At 49.5% G+C, this 19,282-nt stretch overlaps 1 protein-coding gene across 4 annotated transcripts in view; it reads right to left on the bottom strand.

Moving 5' to 3' along the window:
• The window catches only part of PHF14 (PHD finger protein 14), a 174,348-nt gene extending 156,894 nt beyond the window's left edge, over positions 1 to 17,454 (bottom strand). For all 4 annotated transcript variants that reach the window (XM_036759514.1, XM_036759516.1, XM_036759515.1 and 1 more), the window contains exons 1-4: positions 17,430 to 17,454; positions 17,225 to 17,335; positions 9,641 to 10,302; positions 1,473 to 1,617 (exon numbers count right to left, since the gene is read on the bottom strand). In XM_036759514.1, the coding sequence (XP_036615409.1) occupies positions 1,473 to 1,617; positions 9,641 to 10,302; positions 17,225 to 17,335; position 17,430 (919 nt within the window). In that variant the 5' untranslated portion in view covers positions 17,431 to 17,454. The remainder of the gene's footprint in view (positions 1 to 1,472; positions 1,618 to 9,640; positions 10,303 to 17,224; positions 17,336 to 17,429) is intronic.
• Between the last annotated feature and the right edge of the window lie 1,828 nt (positions 17,455 to 19,282).

Here is a 19,282-nt window from a genome sequence, read left to right as displayed (position 1 = left end):
GCAAATCAAAGCAACTCTTAGGTACCACATCTCTCCCCTGTCAGACTGGCTAACATGAAAAAAGAGGAAAATCATAAATGCTAGAGAAGATGTGGAAAAATTGGAACATTGCTACATTGTTGGTGGAGTTGTGAACTGATCCAGCCATTCTGGAGAGCAATTTGGAACTACGCCCTAAGGGCTATAAAAATGTGCATACCCTTTGACCCAGCAATACCACTCCTAGGGCTGTATCCCAAAGAGATCACACAAGTGGGAAAGGGACCCGTATGTAGAAAAATATTTATAGCAGCTCTTTTTGTGGTGGCAAAGAATTGGACATCAAGGGGACGCCCATCAATTGGAGAATGGCTAAACAAGTTATAGTATGTGAATATAATGGAATACTATCATGCTATAAGAAATGAGGAGCAGACGGATTTCATGATAACCTGGAAAGACTTATATGAACTGATGCTGAGTAAGGGGAGCAGAACCAGGAAAACATCATGCACAAGTACAGAAACACGGTATCTGTAACGACTAACTTTGATAGACTTGGTTGGCTCCTCTCATCAATGCAACGTTCAAAGCTCCAAAAGACTCATGATGGCAAAAGCTCTGCACAGCCAGAGAAAGAATCATGGAGTCTGAGTGCAGATGGAGGCAGACTATTTGCTCTCCTTTTTTTCCTTCTTTGTTGGTTTCGTTTCTTCTTTCTCATGATTCGTTCCATTGGTTATAATTCTTCTTAACAACTGAACTATTATGTAAATAAGTTCAACGTGAAGATAAATGTAGAACCTACATTGGATTACATGCCATCGGGGGGGAGAGAGGGAGGAGAGGGAAGGAGAGAAAATTTGGAACCCCAAAATTTGTGGAAATGAGTGCTGTAAACTAAAACTAAAAAATAATTTATAATTAAAAAAAAAAAGAATTCAACAGAGCAGCTGGGTGGTGCAGTAGATAGAACGCCAGGTCTAGAGTCAAGAACACCTGAGTTCAAATCCAGATTCAGACACTCACTAGCTGTGTGACCCTGGGCAAGTCGCTTCACCCTGTTTGCCTCAGTTTCCTCATCTGTAAAATAAGCTGGAGAAAGAAAGGGCAAACCACTCCAGTATCTCTGCCAAGAAAACCCCAAATGGAGTCACAAAAATTTGAAAACAACTGAATAAAGTATTCAGTGAGATTTTCTTCTATGAGTTGATTTTGGAAGCCAGAAGTCTAGTGAAGGAAGTCACCATTAAAAATCATGCTTAAAAAAATGATTTGAATAGGTCATATTTTTTCTCACTTTTCAAGTTTGAAATTTATCTCCAGATCGGTAACCTAGAAAATTATTTTCCTCACCAAGTTACATATTTAATATGTATTGCATAAATCCAAACTCCCAAGAATAAGAAGGGAAAACAATGTAACTTAGGCTAGCCCCACCAATGGAGCTGCCGTCAGCCCTTAGAAGCAGGAGCAACGAAAGACCAAGTTACCTTCATGGACGGTAATGCCGCAGTTGTCACACTGGATTATCTCGTCAGCGTCCTCGCTGTTATCGCCAAGACAAACACAGCAAATCAAAATATGATCCATCTTCTGGGCACTCCAGTTTTGACTCTTCTCAAGAATCAGCGAGTCCTAAGAATTGAAATATTCAAACATTTTTTTATTATTATATCTCTTAAAAAGAAAGATACAGTCTTTGTTCTCAACTGAGGTTTGCTTTCTCCCCTAAGGGCTATTCATCCCTTCTGTTCTATATTGCACTCTGGTTACCTCCAGCCCTCTTGAAGTCCCCCCTCACCTCTTCTCAGGGCCAAGCAGGCAGGAAGGCCTGGCACTGAACTGGAAGCAACCTTACAGCTCACTTGGTACAGTACCTGGCACTCCAGAGACCCTTAATAAATGTTTACTGAGTGACTGATTTCAAGTCCAAACCTCTTCTATTACTGATGAGGAAACTGACCACCAAGAAGGCTGAAGGAATATGCCCATGGTCACATAAGGAGTACCTTCCTTTGTTATTCAAAAACCACACCCAGGAAACTTCCTAGAAAGAAAAGGTAAAGATTTCCTTTGACCATCACTAAAAGAACAAGTGTGCGAGCGCGCGCACGCGCGCGCGCGTGTGCGTATGTGTGTCTGTGTGGTGTGTGTGTGTGTGTGTGTGTGTGTCTGTGTGTGTGTGTGTGTCTGTGAGAGAAAGTGAGAGAGGAAGAGAGGGAGAGGGAGGGAGAGAGAGAGAGAGAACACCAGAGGGTAAAAGAAGGGCTGGAAGGGGAGAAAGAGGGAGACAGAGAGGGAGACAAGAGAGACAAACAGGAAGAGAAAAAGAGACAGTGTGCTTGTTTGGAGTGGAGAAGAAATACAGGACACAATTTTTGCTACGTAGAAACCAAGATATACATACATGAAGCAAAGACTGATTCCAAGACAACACAGATGACGGTGTACTTTGTATCTCCAATCAACAAGCACTCACAAAGTACCTTCTCTCTGAGGCACCAGGCACCAGGGTTACAGGTACAAAGAAGAGAACAATCTCTACTAGAAAGGAGGCCCTGTATATTTCATGCCTGTTAGCTGATCAAGGGAAAGTGATGCATTCTGCATTGACTATGACGTAGGCCTAGAAAGAACCTCCAAGATGGTCTCATTTTATAAAGCATAAGCAATCTGGGGCCCAGAGGAGAAAGTGACTAGGGCCAAGTCACAAAGGTGGCAAGCAGCAGAGATGGGCTGCAAACCCAGCTCTCCTGTCTCAAAATCCAGTGTTCTTTCCAAGACAGCATCCAAGAATGAATGAGAAGGGTCTAAAGAACCACTATACTAAGGACACCATGGTGGGAAGGTGAGGGAAGGTCAGCTGCAGAGGATTTAACCCTTTAAGGCCTCCAAGGACAGATTAAAAGTAATATTCATTTCACTGGAACAGGACAGATTTGGAGCTCACGTGGCTTAAGTTATTTTTAAGATGTTGTCTATGTTTGCTGAAAGTACTTTTTTCCTTTAAAAAAATATATAAAAACTAAATAAAATGAGCAAACTTTTCCTGGTCAAATGTCCAGTAAATCTTATGCTACATACTACTTGGTATATCCCCAAATTCCGTAAAGCCATTTCAAAGGAGCCTTTCAAAAGCCACTAAGTCTGTGCCCCAAAACGTCCCACTGGGAATATCAATTTGGAGCTGGATTCATCTCATCTAAATCTTGCATTTTATAGATGAGGAAACTGAGGCTCACAAAGAAAGTCAGTCATCAGAGGCAGGATTCATACTAACCCTTGCTGTCAGCCAGAGCAGGGATTTTTGTGTACACCCTTGATTTACGCTTGGAGCAGGGTCATCTCTGAAGATGAGAGGGAAGGAGACAAAGTGACCTGGCCACGTCACTAAGAGCTAATCTGGGTTAGAAGGCTCATGGCAATGTCTGACTGCAGACAGACCAGGCAGGCCTTGGGCCAAGGGGCAGAGAAGTGACAATGCGGCCAAAGGGAAGCAGCCAAGGAATGCTCCAAGGAAAGCAGAACTGTCAGGCCTTAGAAACTAAGATGGAAAAAAGGTGCCAGGCCTTCCCAACCACCATCAATCATTACAACACATCTTTACCATCAAGCCTTTCACCACGACATGCAAAGAGTCCAAGGGGAGAAACAAGGTGTACTCCCAACAGGTTGGGATGCTCCCGGCCCCACTGAGTGGGGAGATGAGCAGCAGAGCAGCCAGCTTCCAGCCTTGGCTCAGGCACTAACAATCTGGAGACCTTCCTAGCAAGCCACTTCTCCTCCTGGGCCTCGGGCCCCAGTCTTTAAAATGAGGCCCTGAGAAGGAATTGACAGGGCTTGGACTGATGGGATTTCTTCTATTCTTCCACTTTTTTTCTTTCTAAAAAATTCTCTGTTATACAGGAAGGGGAGGGGGAGGGGAAAAGGGGGAAATTAGGCTTTGAAAAACAGGAGGTATCAGCCATAGCTTTTTGAATGAGGCACTGGGAACAGAGAAGCTCAGCAGTCTCACCCTGGCCTCAAACATGTACCAGTTGGGTAACCCTAAGCAAGTCACTTAACCTGTTTGCCTCAGTTTCCTCGCCTGTGCCCTGCCCTCCCAGGGTAGTCCTAAGGATCCAATGAGAGAAGAACTGTAAAGAGCTCAGCACAGTGTTAGGGTGACCATGGGCAAATCACTTACCTTCTCTGGGCCTCGGTTTCATCACCTGTGAAATGGCTGCAGGTGTTACCGACCTCACACAACTGTTGTGAGGATCAAAGGAAACAGGATTATGTCAGACACTTGAACAATTCAAAGTGCATATAGTGTCAACAGTACTCATCTACCATCACTGTCCTCTCCAATATCTGGGACTCTGTGAATGCTGCCCCAGGTTTGGGGGCTCACAATTTAAACATAAGCCAGAGGATACCTTAACATAATCTGGGAAGCACCAACAGCCTCCAGCAGAATCCCATCAAAACCAGTGAATTTTCGAGGAATCAGTAGATTAAAATGGCACCTTTAACAACCTCTGCAATCAACCAATAAACATTTATTAAGCACATACTGTGTGCCAAGCACTGTGGATACAAACAAGGCAAAAGACAATCTCTGCCCTCAAAGAGCTCACCATCTAACAGGGGAGACAACAGTCATACAGATATATACAACGCAAGCTACAGGATGAACAAGAAATATTTAGAGGGAAGGCCCTGGAACGAAGGGGACTTGTGGAAGGCTTCCTGTAGAAGGGGGGATTTTAGCTGGGACTTAAAGGAAGCCAGGGAGGTCAGCAGTCAGAGTTGCAGAGGGAGAGGGTTCCAGGCCTGGGGGACAGCCAGACAGAATGCCCAGAGGTAGGAGAGTCTTGTTCATGGAACAGCCAGGAGGCTGGTGTGGATCAGAATATGTGAGGACAGTAAGGTGTAAGACTGGAGAACCAAGAGAAAGTAATGTCCCAGAAACCTAGAGGAAAGACAGTACTGGAGGATCAAGAGTGTCAGAGGCTGCAGAGGTCAAGGAGAATGAGGACTGAGAAAAGGTCATCAGATCTGGCCACTAAGAAATCAGCAGTAAATCTGGAGAGCACAGCTTGGCTGCAGTGAGAAGTTCAGAAGCTGGATCATAAGGGGGTAAGAGGAGAGAAAGTGGAGGCACTGACTGAAGCGGCTTAGTCACAAAGGACGGAGGAGACACAGGACAATAGTCAGTAGGAATGGAGGGACCAAGTGGAGATGTTTAGGATTGGGGAAGACATGGGCATGTTTGCAAACTGTAGGGAAGGAGTCCACAGAGAGGGGACAACAGAGAAGGATATCTACTGGAAGAGATGGGACGGAATGGGATCCCTTGTGCAGGCAGAGGGTTTGACCTTGGCCAGGAGGAAGGATACTTCATCGTGGGAGACGGGAGTGAAAGAGAGAGGGCAGCAGGTACTTGAGTGACAGGAGGTGACAAAGAGAGGGGAACCAGGAGAGAAATGTGGAGAAAACCTAGAGAGGAAAGAGAACCCAGGAAGAGAAAGTGGTCAACGAGCTCAAATGCAGCAGGTAGAGAGAAGGGGAGGCCCAAGAAAATGCCATCCACTGTGGTCCCCAAGAGGTCAGAGGTCACTCTGGTGAGAAGAGTTTCAGCTGAGTGATGAAGCAGCTCAGAAGCTAAGCCACAAAGGGAAGAGATGGAGCAAGACAAGACACAGTCAAGGCAGCAAGTAGAAATAGTTTTTCTCCTAGGAGTCTGGCCAAGAAAGGGAAGAACAGGATGAGGGATGATAGATCTAAAGAAGGATTTTTAAGGACAGGGAACTATGGGCATGTATGAGGGCAGCAGGGAAGAATGATAGGAGGAAGAGTGAAAGCTTTGAGAGAGGAAACAGCTGGGAAAGCAACTTGCTGGAGGGGGTGGGCAGGGATGGGGCGATCAATTTTCCTTATTCCCACAAACCCATTTTCCTGTTTCTCCATTTCTTTTCTTTCCTGAAAAAAAAAAAAGAAGCCATGTTGTTAGGTGGGATTCATCATCATCCCACATAGCACATCCCCTTCTAGCCGAGAGAAGCCAGCAAGTCCTCCAAAAGGGGCTGCCTCAGCAGGGGCCATCACCAGCTACAGGGAAGACCAGAATGGCAACTCTCAGACTGCAAGTGCAGCAGCCCTCTAACAAAACCATTCCTGCGCTGAAACCTGAAGCATGTGTCACGTCAGTGGGGACAAAGAAAACCTGCTGAATGCATGGTCTCCATCTCAAAAAGCTCGGCTCAACTCAAGAGGCCTCAGGAGAGTTATACGCTCCCTGGACCTCAGTCTCCCTGTTTGTAAAATGAGAGGGCAGACTCTGAAATGGCCTCGGAGGTCCTTCCACTGCTAGATCTAGGGTCCTCTAGGCCCTTCAGAGTCCCTGTCTAGTGCTCCCTTCACCAGAAAGCCACCCTGACTGGCCCCCAAATGCCTTCCCTCTATGTTCTATTTTGTGTACTCCTCTATTTGGACACATCACTTGGAAGGTCTGCTTCGTTTCTGTGTCTGGCACACAGCAGGCGCTTAATAAAAGCCTGCTGACTGACGGACTGATCTATAACACTCTGCTCATCATTTCCAGCCTCCTCCCTCTCTACGGGCTACGCAGAGCACATTATTTGTTCACCGAATGAACTTCTCTTCAGAGGATTACAAATCCTATAAAAGAGGCCAAGCTGTGCAAAAGATCATATGTGTGTGTATTCAAGGGAAGAAAATCTGGGACCAATTTATACAAAATGCAATTAAAATAATCCTGTTACCCTGAAGAGGAGAAAGAAATATGCCAAGAAATGTTAAAGCCAATATTTCTTCCTCTTGGCTCCTAAGAAGATTAAATTCTCAAGAATCTGAAATAATCATACAATACAAAAACCCAAACTACACAATATAGACTTTCTTCTCTACATAGTATCTATCAAGTTCCCACTAAAATGATTTCTGTCATCCCCTAACTCTTGCCTAAAACTCTGATTATAGAATTCTTCAAGTGGAGAAAACCTTTGACTGGGAAGCAGTCACTATGGATACCAAGCTGCTATCACCAAAAGCTCACTGCAGGGGACAACCTTCAAAGCTTCAAAACGGAAATCACAAATCTAACCCAAAACTCTCACTCAATTTCTATGGAGCCCAAAAACAAAGAGAGCACCTGAAGAGGTTAGGTACCCTTTTGAAAGCATATCTGATTATGCTGTACTTGAGAACCAATACGAATGCGTATAAATCCTACTAAGATTGCTACCCATCTCATACTGCCCTTAGAGGAAAGAGAAAATCCCCTCAAGAAACTGCAAAATTATAAAACTACTGGGCAGCCCCCATATGAACTCAGTATGAGAGGTCACACCCCAATGGGTATAGCAGAAGACCCAAGCAGGGGCAGCTAGATGGTACAGTGAATAGAGCACCAGCCCTGGAGTCAGGAGAACCTGAGTTCAAACCTGGCCTCAGACTCTTGACACTTACTAGCTGTGTGACCTCGGGCAAGTCACTTATCCCCAATTGCCTTGCCTCTCCCCCTCCAAAAAAATAAATAGAAGACCCAAGCAGGACAGAAGAACCTATGCAATGACCAGATCATCATCACTGCAGCCACTTCAGACACCCAGAAACTTAAGCTGCCGATTTCAGGCCCAAAGTGAGGAGGGTTACCCTTGGATTGCCTCCATACAGCCAGGAGAGCAAAAACAGAAGATTAGCAAATGGAAGGAAGGCACAAACAAGCTGACTCTCTCTTTTAATCGAATTATACTTGGGGTCTCAGGATCTGAATATGACCTGGAGTACATTCAAAAGAAATTAACTGAGGAGGTCAGCAGGAAGGTCTATAAAATAGGGCTAAGAAAGAATAGGCCTACAGACTTCTGAGTCAAAATTATCCTTAGCGGTGGTTAGAGCTTCTCTAAGATACGAGAAGGTGTTAAGCACCAGTCTGTATTTCCACATGCAGGAGAACAAAATGAAATGGTTATGTTAAGATAAAACTTCCTAATTAAAAGCTGTAGGACCAGAGCACATTTTGCAGCCAAGCTATCATTTTCTCTGCAGCCCATTAAGAAGAGGTGGGCCTTCTGAAGGCCACAGCGTTTCTCACTGTCCCTTCTAAACCCATGAAACCTGTAAAAGAGTTAAGACTTCCAAGGGCATTTGATTCTCAAGTATCAGTTTATGGCTGAGATATCACTAATGGCTAGCTCTCTGTAAACTATACACAGGAAATATCCATCCCAGGCTTGTCTCATCCCAGTCCCTGGGCTCCATCTACATCTTTGTCCTGCTTCCCATGCTACCTATCTGTGTGCTCAGAAAGGACATTAGCGCTGGCTAAGAAAGGTCAATCTTCCCAGGCCTGCATGCTGTGTGCATATGCCACTAACAGCTGCACTGACAACTGACCACACCTCTATACACCATCCCCACTATGCGCTGACAACTGACCACGCCTCTACACACCATCCATACTCTGTCCCTAAAAACTAGTTCTCCTTAACAAGAAGAAGACAGCGGAAGGGCACTGTGGGAAAGCTGCCAACCTTGAGACACACACGGACCCAGTGGGATCACCCAAGTCCAAGTGTAAGCGCCTCTGTCACCTCAGACAGTAAAGACCCTCTCCTCAGCAACAGAGAGGGCAGCAAGGAGGTTCCACACTCTAACAGAAAGATCACCAAAAACATTCAGCAAGTTGCATTAACATCAGAAGTAGCAAGGGGGAGGGGTGCTTCTTTGTACTTGTTTAACCCAATTTAATGAAATGATAGAAACAAAAGAACATCAAGGTTTTAGTCGAGTGACTGAAAAACCTGTGAACAGAAGCAATGGCGGACTTAACTACTCGGTAGTTACTTAATAATATTACTATTAAATGCTCCTAATAATATTATTATTAACTGATCTGTAGTTAAGTGGGATGTTGCAAGCACACCCACATGTGGCATGACATTGAGCTCAATCTTTCTGTTGAGAAAAATAAACATGTACACGGACACACACACCGATACTGAGCATGCCAAGGCACTGGAAGGACGTTTTCTTGACCGTCGCACATCCGGCCCCAAGGCACAGCCCTAACTTTCAGAAGAAGGACCTCCCGTGAAACAACTGGGTGACTAGTGGAGGTCTGTCCAATCGGTAACAATATTCAGAAGGGAAGTGTCTGGTGTTGGCATTTCTTTGCAAGAATGACTACGTTATGAGGCATCTAAATATAAGGGACCAGACTTAAGCAGCTGAGTCATTTAAGGACACGTCCTTTAGTTTACATAAACCTGAGCTTGAAATCAGGAGGTAAGTGCTCTAAAAGAGAGGGGAATTCAGATTGTAAATAAAGCTCAACAAATTAAAAACAAAAGAGCCTGGGGGAAAGGGGTGTGAAGAGGCAGTCATTAATCTACTGAGTCTGCCTTAAAGTAATGGTACCTGGGCGGCTGGGGAGAGAGCATCCTCAAGCACCATGCCAGGCAGGTTATCAAGAGGACTTACTTGGTCCTCAGGGAGGTGGGGGCCCCAACAACAGGCCGCTCTGCTGACCCCCAGGAGCAAGGAAGGGGCTGCAGCTGTTCGGGGCTCCCACGGCTGTCCGGGAAAGCCTCTTCCTGTGACCAGTCCCCCCGACACACAGATAGATAGCACAGAAATCGGGATGCTCTACCTCATTGCTCTTGCTCTGAGAAAGGGTCAAGCTATCATTGGTCAGCTCCTCGTCGTCGGCACTGTGCCTGCTGAGAGCCTGGCCCTTCCTCTTCTTGCCCGGCCCGTCGCTGGCGGGGCTGCCGTGGCCTTCATCATTGCCTTCGTCGTCCTCCTCGTCGCTGCCGCTGCCGTCGTCCTCATCGTCCTCGAGGTCGCCGTCGCTGCCCTCCCTCTGCGAGGCAGCCTTGCCCTTCCTGCGCGCCACGGTCGGCCGCCAGTCGTTATCATCCTCGCTGTCGTAGTCATCCATGTCGTTGAGCTCCTCCATGGACACAAAGTCAAGGAGGGGCCGGTTCCTGCGCAGGTTCCACTTCTTGGGCTCACTGGCCTGCTCTTCGGGGGCGGCAGGGGGTGCGGTCCCCTCAGACCCTGAGGCTCTGTCCTTCTCCTTTCTCTTTCTGGGTTTTTCTTCACTCTCCTCCTCCTTCTTCTCCATCTTCCCCGGGGCTTTCTCAGCCACAGGAACATCTTCCTCCACCGTGGTGCTCTTCAGCAATTCTGCCTCGACTTTCGCTTCTTCGGCAAGATCTTCCTCCAGGACGTTTTCTTCCGAGTCACTACAGGACCCTTCTCCACTGTCCTTCGAAGGGTCTTCACTTCCATTCCCACTCCCTTCAGAATCTGTTGAAAATATGAGAAAAAAAAACCACACATATGTATATACATACACACACACACACACACATACACACACACACACACACATACACACAACGCTGACACAAATGAGCCACTTGCAAAATGATATTTAGACACATTTTAAGTAAAAAAGAAAATGACCAACACCCCCAACCTGTCAGACCCTACATGAGAGAAAACCTGCCCAGTGGCATGCACTGAAGACAGCGCCGAGAGGCCAAACGGTTCCGGCCCATTTATGGGCACCTTCGAGGTCATCAACACCAAAAAATACATGTAAATATGGAGTCTTCCAAAAAATTTTAAGTATGAACATAGTTTCTTGCATCTTCTTTCTAGACACTGCCGTGCCTTTATAATGAATGAAATATCTACACAGAACAAAGAGACATGAGAAAGAACAGCCACAAAAGTACATTTCCTTATGTTGCTCTCTCTCTCTCTCTCTCATGGCAACCAGTTGGAAAGCAGGCCCTAGCCGTCAGAGCCAAGGGCCAAAGAACACTTCGGACTCACCCCCGCCACACTGATTATATGTATCCTCCTGGATGCCTTAGAAAGCACAGGGAGTCCAGACCTGCCACCAAGGCCCCGTGAGCTCCAGATTACCTTACCGATGACGCTGCGGTCCATTCCCTTCAGGGGCTACTAAGTGGCTAAACATCCAAGCAGGACAGCTGTGGGACTGGAGGGTGGTCCTCTGGTGATCTATTATTTTATCGGGGGAACACTCCCCACAGCACATACAGTTGCCAACCCCACCAGATGGGTGCACCATCTTTGGCCGGACAGCTTATCCCCTTGGAAGTCAACTTTCTGGCCTTAGGCCTCTTCCCCCTGAGCTGAGCCGGGGCTCCTTGGCCAACAGGCCCCTCACCCCCCAGCCCCATCCATCACACCCACCAGAATCTGCACTCTGCTGCCAAGCCCTCTAGGAGCCAAGGTCACTTCCCACAACATGATGAGGCCCTCGCATAGGGCTCTGGAGGGGGACACCCTGAATTGGCAAATGGCCTTAAATCGTGTCCCCTGCAGAGGTGAAAAGCAGGTGAGAGCTGGGGTTTGGAGGCAGTCCTCAGCGGTCCCGCCTGCTCCTAACCATCCATTCTGTTCACTGCCCAGGCCTTTGCAAGCAGCCTGGCCATGAACAGGAACCCAGCCTGGAAGTTAGGAGTCAGAAGCCTGGGTTGTAGACCTGGCTCAGCCTCCATCTTATTGTGCGACCTCAGGCAAGTCACTAAACCACTCGGGACTTCAGGCTCCTCATCTGTAAAGAAAAAAAAAGACACTGAACACGAGGATCTCTAAGGACTTTCTGTGACTGGCTCCTGAACCAAGATGGATCCAAAGTCCACACGGAACAAGAAGCAGAGAGAGGGAAGGGCCACCAAAACCTCCGGCACCTGCGGCTCTGGAAGCACAAAGTTCCATAGGGCTGCTGCATGTTCTAGAACGTTTCTAGAACGGGATCCCAGGCACCCTGGGGGCTGGCATGGCCCTCCCCACACAGCACGCCACTGCCACAAAATTCACCCGCCCTGGGTCTGCAGACACCAGCAGGCGGCAAGAGGGAGAAGAACTGCTATGCATTAAAAATGACATCAAACTTCCACACTTAGACCTGGCATGGAAGAGGGAACGCTGCTGAGTTCAGGGGATGGCAAAGCAGCTTCAGGACAAGCCAGGGACTGCAGGCACCGAGCAGCTGGGCTGCCACCGCCTCCCACTTAGAGTCTCACAAGGCCAGCCTCAAACACCAAAGAGCCAAAGGTGATCCACGTTGTCAATCTATAACCATTCCCAAAGATAAAGAGGGCCACATTATCTATCTCCCTTATGAATGGGAACCTTTAGCATCCCCGAGCTGCGCTCCTGGAAATGAATACTGTAAAAATAACTGGTAACAATCACTTTGAAGCCCGACTCTGACAGTGCTCCATCTTATCCAAATTGCATTCTAGCCACTTTCATTGAAAAGGTCAAACAAATGTATCAAAACTATGGTCTTCACAATTAAGACTGTCTTGTGTACTCTGCCTTCTGGGCCTTGCCTGGGAGGTGAGGGTTACTCAGAGAGATGAAGGGAAAGGAAGCTTTTCCCCTTAACCAGCTGCCTCGCCAGCTTCACAGTTCCTTTTAAAAAGGTAACTTTTAAGAATGACCTTCCGACAGATGCACTGGTCCTCAGTTACATAACCAACTCATCTGTGGGATTAGAGAGGTGATTCTGCAGTTCTTAAGGAGCTGACTTTTTCTTTGCTGTGGTTTGCTACTGTTGCTAATATTCAGTAATTTGTAAATGCTAAATGGTTAAGTAATGGCTGTTACCGGGTTTGACTACTGGTCAATAAAAGGGGTTCAAATGGTTTTGAGCAGGTAGAAGCTTCTATGTGGGGATAACTCTCCTGTGAGCAGACCGAGCTTGCCTATAAAGCCAAATCCACTGTCCTGTTGCTCTCCAAATTTAAGTCATACTGCAATGACACAGCTCAGGATTCCACTCAGCAATCCAGCCTAATACTGGCAAATGAGAAGGTATTTTTGGTGAAAAGAGAGCCACACCGTGTGTGATATGGCTGGGCTGGCCAGGGCAGGAAGGAAGCAATAGCTTATCTCCCCCCAACTCCCCCCACCCCAACAGAAATTCTTCAGGACAAAGGTCAGCTCTGTAAGGTCACAGGCCTACTGCCGTGTACAGTCATCAAGTCCCATGGAACAGATGCAATGTGGGCACACAGGGCCACTGGCTTTCCACGAGTCTATGTTTGAAGAGAACAAAGCAAAAAAATCACCGTATCACTACCAACTCTAAGAATGTGTGGATGTAATTATGGTTCTTGGTTCTCAAATTCAGAGAACTGGGTGTTTGTGACCCCTCTGCCTCTCAAGGCCAAAAAGGAAAAAAAAAAAAACAACAGCTTGGACTTGACTCACTCTTTCAAATACATGACTCCAACTTATCTGGTCGAGTAATTACAAGTCTAGGATAAACAGGTGAAAATAAATTAAAACAGCACACTTAAAAGAAAATATATCTTTGAAACCAATGAAAATATTTAAGAATTCTGATTTTCTCAGTAATAAGAATCTCCCCAAAACTGCTATTTCCATAACGAAAAAAATATATAGTTGAGGAGTCAGTCAACTACCACCAAGCACTCCTTCAAGGTGCTGATAATAATACCAATAGCAAACAGATATCCATGTAAGTATATATGTTTATAGGCAGTGGCTAACATGTTAGGGCTAGCTAGCATTTATGTAGCAAGGTTAATGGTTTGCAACACACTTTATACATTATTTCATTTTATCCCCTCAATAACCCTGGGAGTTTATTAGCGATCTAATTCTCCCCATTTTATAGCTGAGGAAACTGAGGCTGATGAGGTAAAGTGACATAGCTAAGAGCTCAACCCACTGAGTCACCTGGCTGCCTCTCCATCTATAAACCAATTCAGCCAACACTGACCAACAGTGTCATTCAAATCAATCCTTTTCCCCACAGGAACTTCTCCCAAGCTGAAAATAATTAATGATCATGTTGGATCTGAAGGCTCTGCCCTTTGTCATTCGTGACATCTCCACCTTCTTCTCCCCGCACACCGGATCTCTGGGGCCTCCCTCCCTCTCCCCCAAGTTCAGCCAGTGCCCCAGATGTGCCCCTTTCTACTGCCACTAATAAGTCCTAATGGCCTCCAGCCTAGACCACTGGAGGCGTGGAGGCTCCCCATGAAAGAATGTTCCTCAGAAAAGATCCTCTTGCCCACATACTCTTCTCTGACTTGGAGGATGGGACGAGCTTAGAGATCACTGCCCTTGGGCACCACACTTTTTGCATCAGGGCTCTGCCCCCAGGAGATTAAGTACTAAAGGCTTTTCGTGAACCCTCCCACAGCTGCCCTCCGTGGAGGCTGATGCCAGGCCCCAGAGCTTCCTCCACACGACCAAGTCCTCTTCTGCCTGCCCTGCTCCTTTGAACAGACCATCTTCACAACTATCCTCAGAGGAGAAGCCCAGCCCCTTTATCTGTCCATCCACGGACCAACTAATTAAGCTTTCCCAGACTTTTCCCACCAGTGGAATACAGTGAAAAGCTCAGGGCTCTGGCCAGGTGAGTTCATTAGATGGTCATCTATGGCCTGGCAGCTCTTTCTGTCATCTGCCTGTGGCACCAATATATGCTGTGGTTCGAAGACCCCTTCTCATCTCCCCAACTAGACAACGAGCAGCAGCTTCCAGGGAGGGACCACCCTGGGCATAGTGCCTGTGCCTGGAAGCGTGGCTTGCACATTTTAGGTGCTCACTAAAGCATAAGACTGACTGTCCTCAAATTATTTTACGGGCAAATAAACCAAACGCATATCCAAAGGGGATGCAAGTCCTCAGTCATGCTTCTCCATTTCAGATTTTGAATACAGTGACTTTCAACCTAAGCAATACAAATGTCTCCAACATTCTCCACCTAGGTAACCACAAAGAAAGGTTTTCTCAATGTGTTTGTCTAAATCTACTTTAATACTAAGATGACTACTACTAATGACCACGATGGTGATGATGATGGAAGCATTTCTACAGCCCCTACTGAGTGCCTGGCACTGTGCTCAGCACCTGACAGACGGGACCTCACTAGGATCCTCACAACCGTTCTGGGACATTCATCAGCAAGTCTACGGGGAACATCAGGCTAGCAGAATAAATAGTAACATTTATCTGCAAGCTTGTTAGAGGCTAAACTTTTGTGCGTTATGAGTACTTTCCTCACAAAACGGGGCAGAAATAGATTTTGTAATTTACTTTCCTGGTCAGTCATTAGGAATGTAAAGCCATTCACCCAGAAGTGAGTGATCCATAAAAACACAGAAAAAGGAAAAAGAGACAATCTAGTCTAATGATTTTGCATGTATATTTTAAGAGGGCCAATAGTTCCCTAAGATAACTTTTGGGGTAGGATTTAAACTAGGGTGGAAGATATTTACTAAAGATTGACTTAAGTTCCAGGCACTGGGGATGCAATGGCATAAAATGGTCTCTGCCCATCAGGGGCTCATGCAATCAATCTCCTGGCACATAGTAGGCGCTCAAGAAATGCTTACTGTCTGAATGTGCACGTAGAATCAAATACAACCTGGATACAAAGTAATTTCAGCTAGAAGGGTCCTGGCAATTGGGAGCATCAAGTGGGAGGATCAGAAGCCTCACATAAGAGACGGCACTGAGGTAAGCTTGGAAGAATTCAGGGATGGCATGAGACCGAGGTGAGAAGGGAAAGGGTTGCAGGCATGGGGCACAGCCAGAGGGAATCTGGACACAGTAAGGGCAAGTGTCGCTGGAGCCCAGAAGGTGTCAAGGAGAGGAAGGTGAAACAACCCTGGGAAGGTCAGCTAAAGGCAGATCATGAAGGACCGGAGTTTGTACTTGATCCTAGAGGCAATAGAGAGCCACGGGAACTCGCTGAGCTGGTAAGTGACCTTGTGAGGCCCACAGTTTGGGAAGGTCACTATGGCAGCCACTGTGTGGAGGATGAACTGAAGGGGGTGGGAGGGAGAGAGTTGGAATGAACAAGCCCCAGAGCTTGACGAGGGCTCCCTCTGAGCTGGCAAGCCTGGGTGACCAAAAGGATGGTGATACACTGAATGAAGAACCAGCCAAGTTGGGGAGTGGGAAGGGGCAGGTGTGGGTGGGAAAACAGTCTGTTTTATTGGCCGCTAACAGTCTGAGATGCCCATGGGGCGGCTGGTGGAGACGTTCAGTAAATGTTCCATGTGGAACCATCATTTGAGAGAAAATGACTGGATAGGCAGATTTAAGACTCGTCTGCACAAAGGTCATAGTGCATGAAAACCGATGAGATCACTGAAAAATGTGGAAAAAAAAGAGAGCCCAGAACAGAGGAGGCTGGCCATGGATGATGACCCTACACAGGAGAATGAGAAGGGGCAGTCAGTAAGGGAGGAGGAGAACACAGCGACGTCCAGAAGACCAGAAGGAGGACAGCCGCTACAAGGAGGGGGTGGTCCACAGCGTCCCAGGCTCAGCAGAAGGGTCAAGAATAAAGAAGCCAGATAACAGGCCGCTGGATTTAGTCAGGAGATCACAGGTGACATGGGGAAGGGTTTCTGTCCATTGGTGACTGTAGAGGTGCGGAAGCTGGGGGAACGGGGAGGGGGGGAGACAAGCTGGGACAGCTTTTCCTAGGAGATGGGGGAAAGGAAGGCAAGGCAAACACGGGGACAGCTTGAAGAAGGAGATCAAGGCAGAGCACTGGCCGTATGATTTATTTCATCACCTCAAGCCTTATCCTCTGCAGGCGAGAAACACTTCAGGGCTATTTATGCAGGAGCTCTGTGTGCACAAACACCGTGTGTAAACGCGGGTTTAGGCACGCGGGTCCCTTGCACACGCACAAATCTCTCCCCTAGCCTGAGGACGCACACCCACGGCCCCAGCTGGCATGTGATGCATGTGCCCACGACTCTCCGCTTCTGCTCCAGGCCAGCGGGGCCCAGGGAGCTGAGGGGGGGAGGGTCCGTCCAGACCCGCCTTCCCGGACCAGCGGGGCATTCCACCCCCTCTCCCACCCAGCAAGCCCTGGCCGCTTTGGCTAGTGACCAGTGGCCTGGGGCGGCCATGGCAGGCGTGGATGTCCCGCAGTGACCACTCAACTCTCCCTCGCACCCAGATCGGGCTGGACCCCGACCCCTGCACCCCTAAACCAGGGGCCTGGGGGCCTGGACTGGCCGGGAGGGTCTCCTCCATCTGTCAATCACGTAGATGCCCCGCCCTGGGCAGGGACTGCCCCTGGAGCTCCCCAGCCTGGGGTCCCGGGGGAGGGCGCGCCTGGCGGGGGGCCCGGGTGAGGGTAGGGGGCAAAGGCCGGGGGAGGGGGCAGTCCTCCGGGGGTTACCTGAAGCATCGCCCACTTTAAAGTCGCTGTCATCGGAGCTGTCATAGTCGAGCGCCTCGAGCAGGGACGCGGCCAGGGGCTTCACGGGCCTCCGCTTGGAGCTGCGATCCACTGCAGGAGAGAGACACAGGGGGCGTCACGCGGGACGGAGGGAGCACACGGAGCCCACGGCCCCGCCCCTGCCCCTCCCCCTCCCCGCACTCACTAGGGCCGGCGTCCGGGGCGCGGGGCCGGGGGGCGCGCGGGGGGCCTGCGGGGGTGGCGGCCCTGGAGGAGGCGGCGGAGGCCCGGCCCTGGCGGCCCGGCCGTCCCCACGCGCGGCCCACTCCGGGCCGCCCCGCGCCGCGCCCCCGCCCGCCGCAGCGCGCGCCCGTCTCCGCGCCCGGGGAGGACGCCCGCAAGAGGCCCACGAGGGCACGGGCCCGCCCCGACGCCCGCACACAAAGCGCCGCTCGAGCAGCGGGACGCGCCGCGCGGGGCCCAGGAGAGGAACGGCGGCCGCGAGGACGGGGAACCGAGCGCGAGCCGGCAGGGGGCGGGACCGGAGGAGCCGAGGGAGCAAGGTGCGCCTGCGCCTGGGGGCGGGGCCGGTGGGGTGGGAGAGAAGCGCGCCTGCGCTGGAGGCGGGCCCAGCGGGAGGAAGGGAGTGCGCCTGCGCCAGAGGCGGGGTTAGGGGAGGGGGCGGAGCAAGAGAGACTTGCTGCGGAGACAAGGAAAGGAGAGCGGAGCTGAAGCAGCCCAGGGGTCGCACTGCGCCTGTGCTTGGGGCGAGGCCAGAGGCTCGGGGAAACAAGGCAGGGGAGGAGCCGAAGAAAGGGGCGGGAGAACGCCTGCGCCGGGAAAGCGCTAGGCTAGGCATGGAAGAGAGGTGCGAGCGAGGGGAGGAGCCAGAGAGGAGGGGCGGGGTCGGAGGGGCGGGAGCGCGCCCGCTCCGCCTCCAGCCTTTGTTCTCCTTTGCCGGCTCAGCTGCGGGACTTGCGGGATGGGATGGTGAGCCCGCGGATCCAGGCGACCCGAGGAGATTGGGCCTGCGAAGCCCCGAGAGGCCCTCGGAGATCGAGAAACGAGCCTCTGAGAGGAGAGTTTGGGAACTATGGGAAAAATAAAAATAAAAGGATGGGGGAGTGGTCCTTCTGCTTCAACACCAGGTTTCCCATCTCCAGGCTTTTATCTAGTACTGGCAGCCCAGCAGTTTCCTCCCAGTTCCACTGCACCCATCCAGCCCACAGGTGGTCTAGGTGCCCGCTTGGGGACACCCCAAACTAATACCCTCCTCCCCACAGTATCTGAGAAGGGGGGAGGGGGAGACACCAGGGAGACTCTGGTATGGCTCAGTAAGGTCCAGGGACCCTGGTCATCCAAGTCCCAAATGTCCAAAACATAAGGCACCAGTGGTTCTTCAGGGGTGAAGGTCAGGTGCTGGGCAGAGATTCTTCAAGTGGGCACACACCAAGAAGAGGGACAGCCCTGCTCCCCTCCTTCAGCACCCCAAAAACCTGAGATCAGCGATGGCAAAGAACAGACAAGAAGTCTTCCCTTTGCAGAACACAAAGGGCTCCCCTAAGGAGCCTAGAAGAGAGCCCCCACCCTGCCAACCTCCATCCAGGAGCTGTGACAAGAAGAAGTATGCACAGGATGGCTGGCTGGATGGACTCCTCCTTTCCCAGGGCCCAAGCCCCGGCTGTCTGCTCCCAGGGCCAGCTGGTGCATTTGGGCATCATCAGGACTGGAGCACAGCCTGGAGAAGATGTCCCAGAGAAAGAGCAGGAACGTGTCTTTCATGTCCTGCTTATCTCATTCCAGGAGGCTAGCAAAGTGTTGGCTTAGAATGGATGGGTAACTGTATTTGAGGCGCTCACAGAGGACAGTGAGGCGCTGTGGCCTCCTGGATAGAGAGCATGCCAGCTGAAGAGTGTACAGGGACCTGCTGTAGGCACCTGTACAGTCAGGCTAATATAAACGCCGACATCAGAGGGCTATGCTCCAGGGTAGCTACTTGGAGTGAGGAGGGGACCTGTGCCTGGGGGGGTGGGAGGAAATAAGCATTGATCTGGTGCC

This window comes from Trichosurus vulpecula, chromosome 5, assembly GCF_011100635.1.
Source record: "Trichosurus vulpecula isolate mTriVul1 chromosome 5, mTriVul1.pri, whole genome shotgun sequence".
NCBI classification, from domain to species: Eukaryota; Metazoa; Chordata; class Mammalia; order Diprotodontia; family Phalangeridae; genus Trichosurus; species Trichosurus vulpecula.
This window is presented reverse-complemented; position numbering and strand designations above follow the sequence as displayed.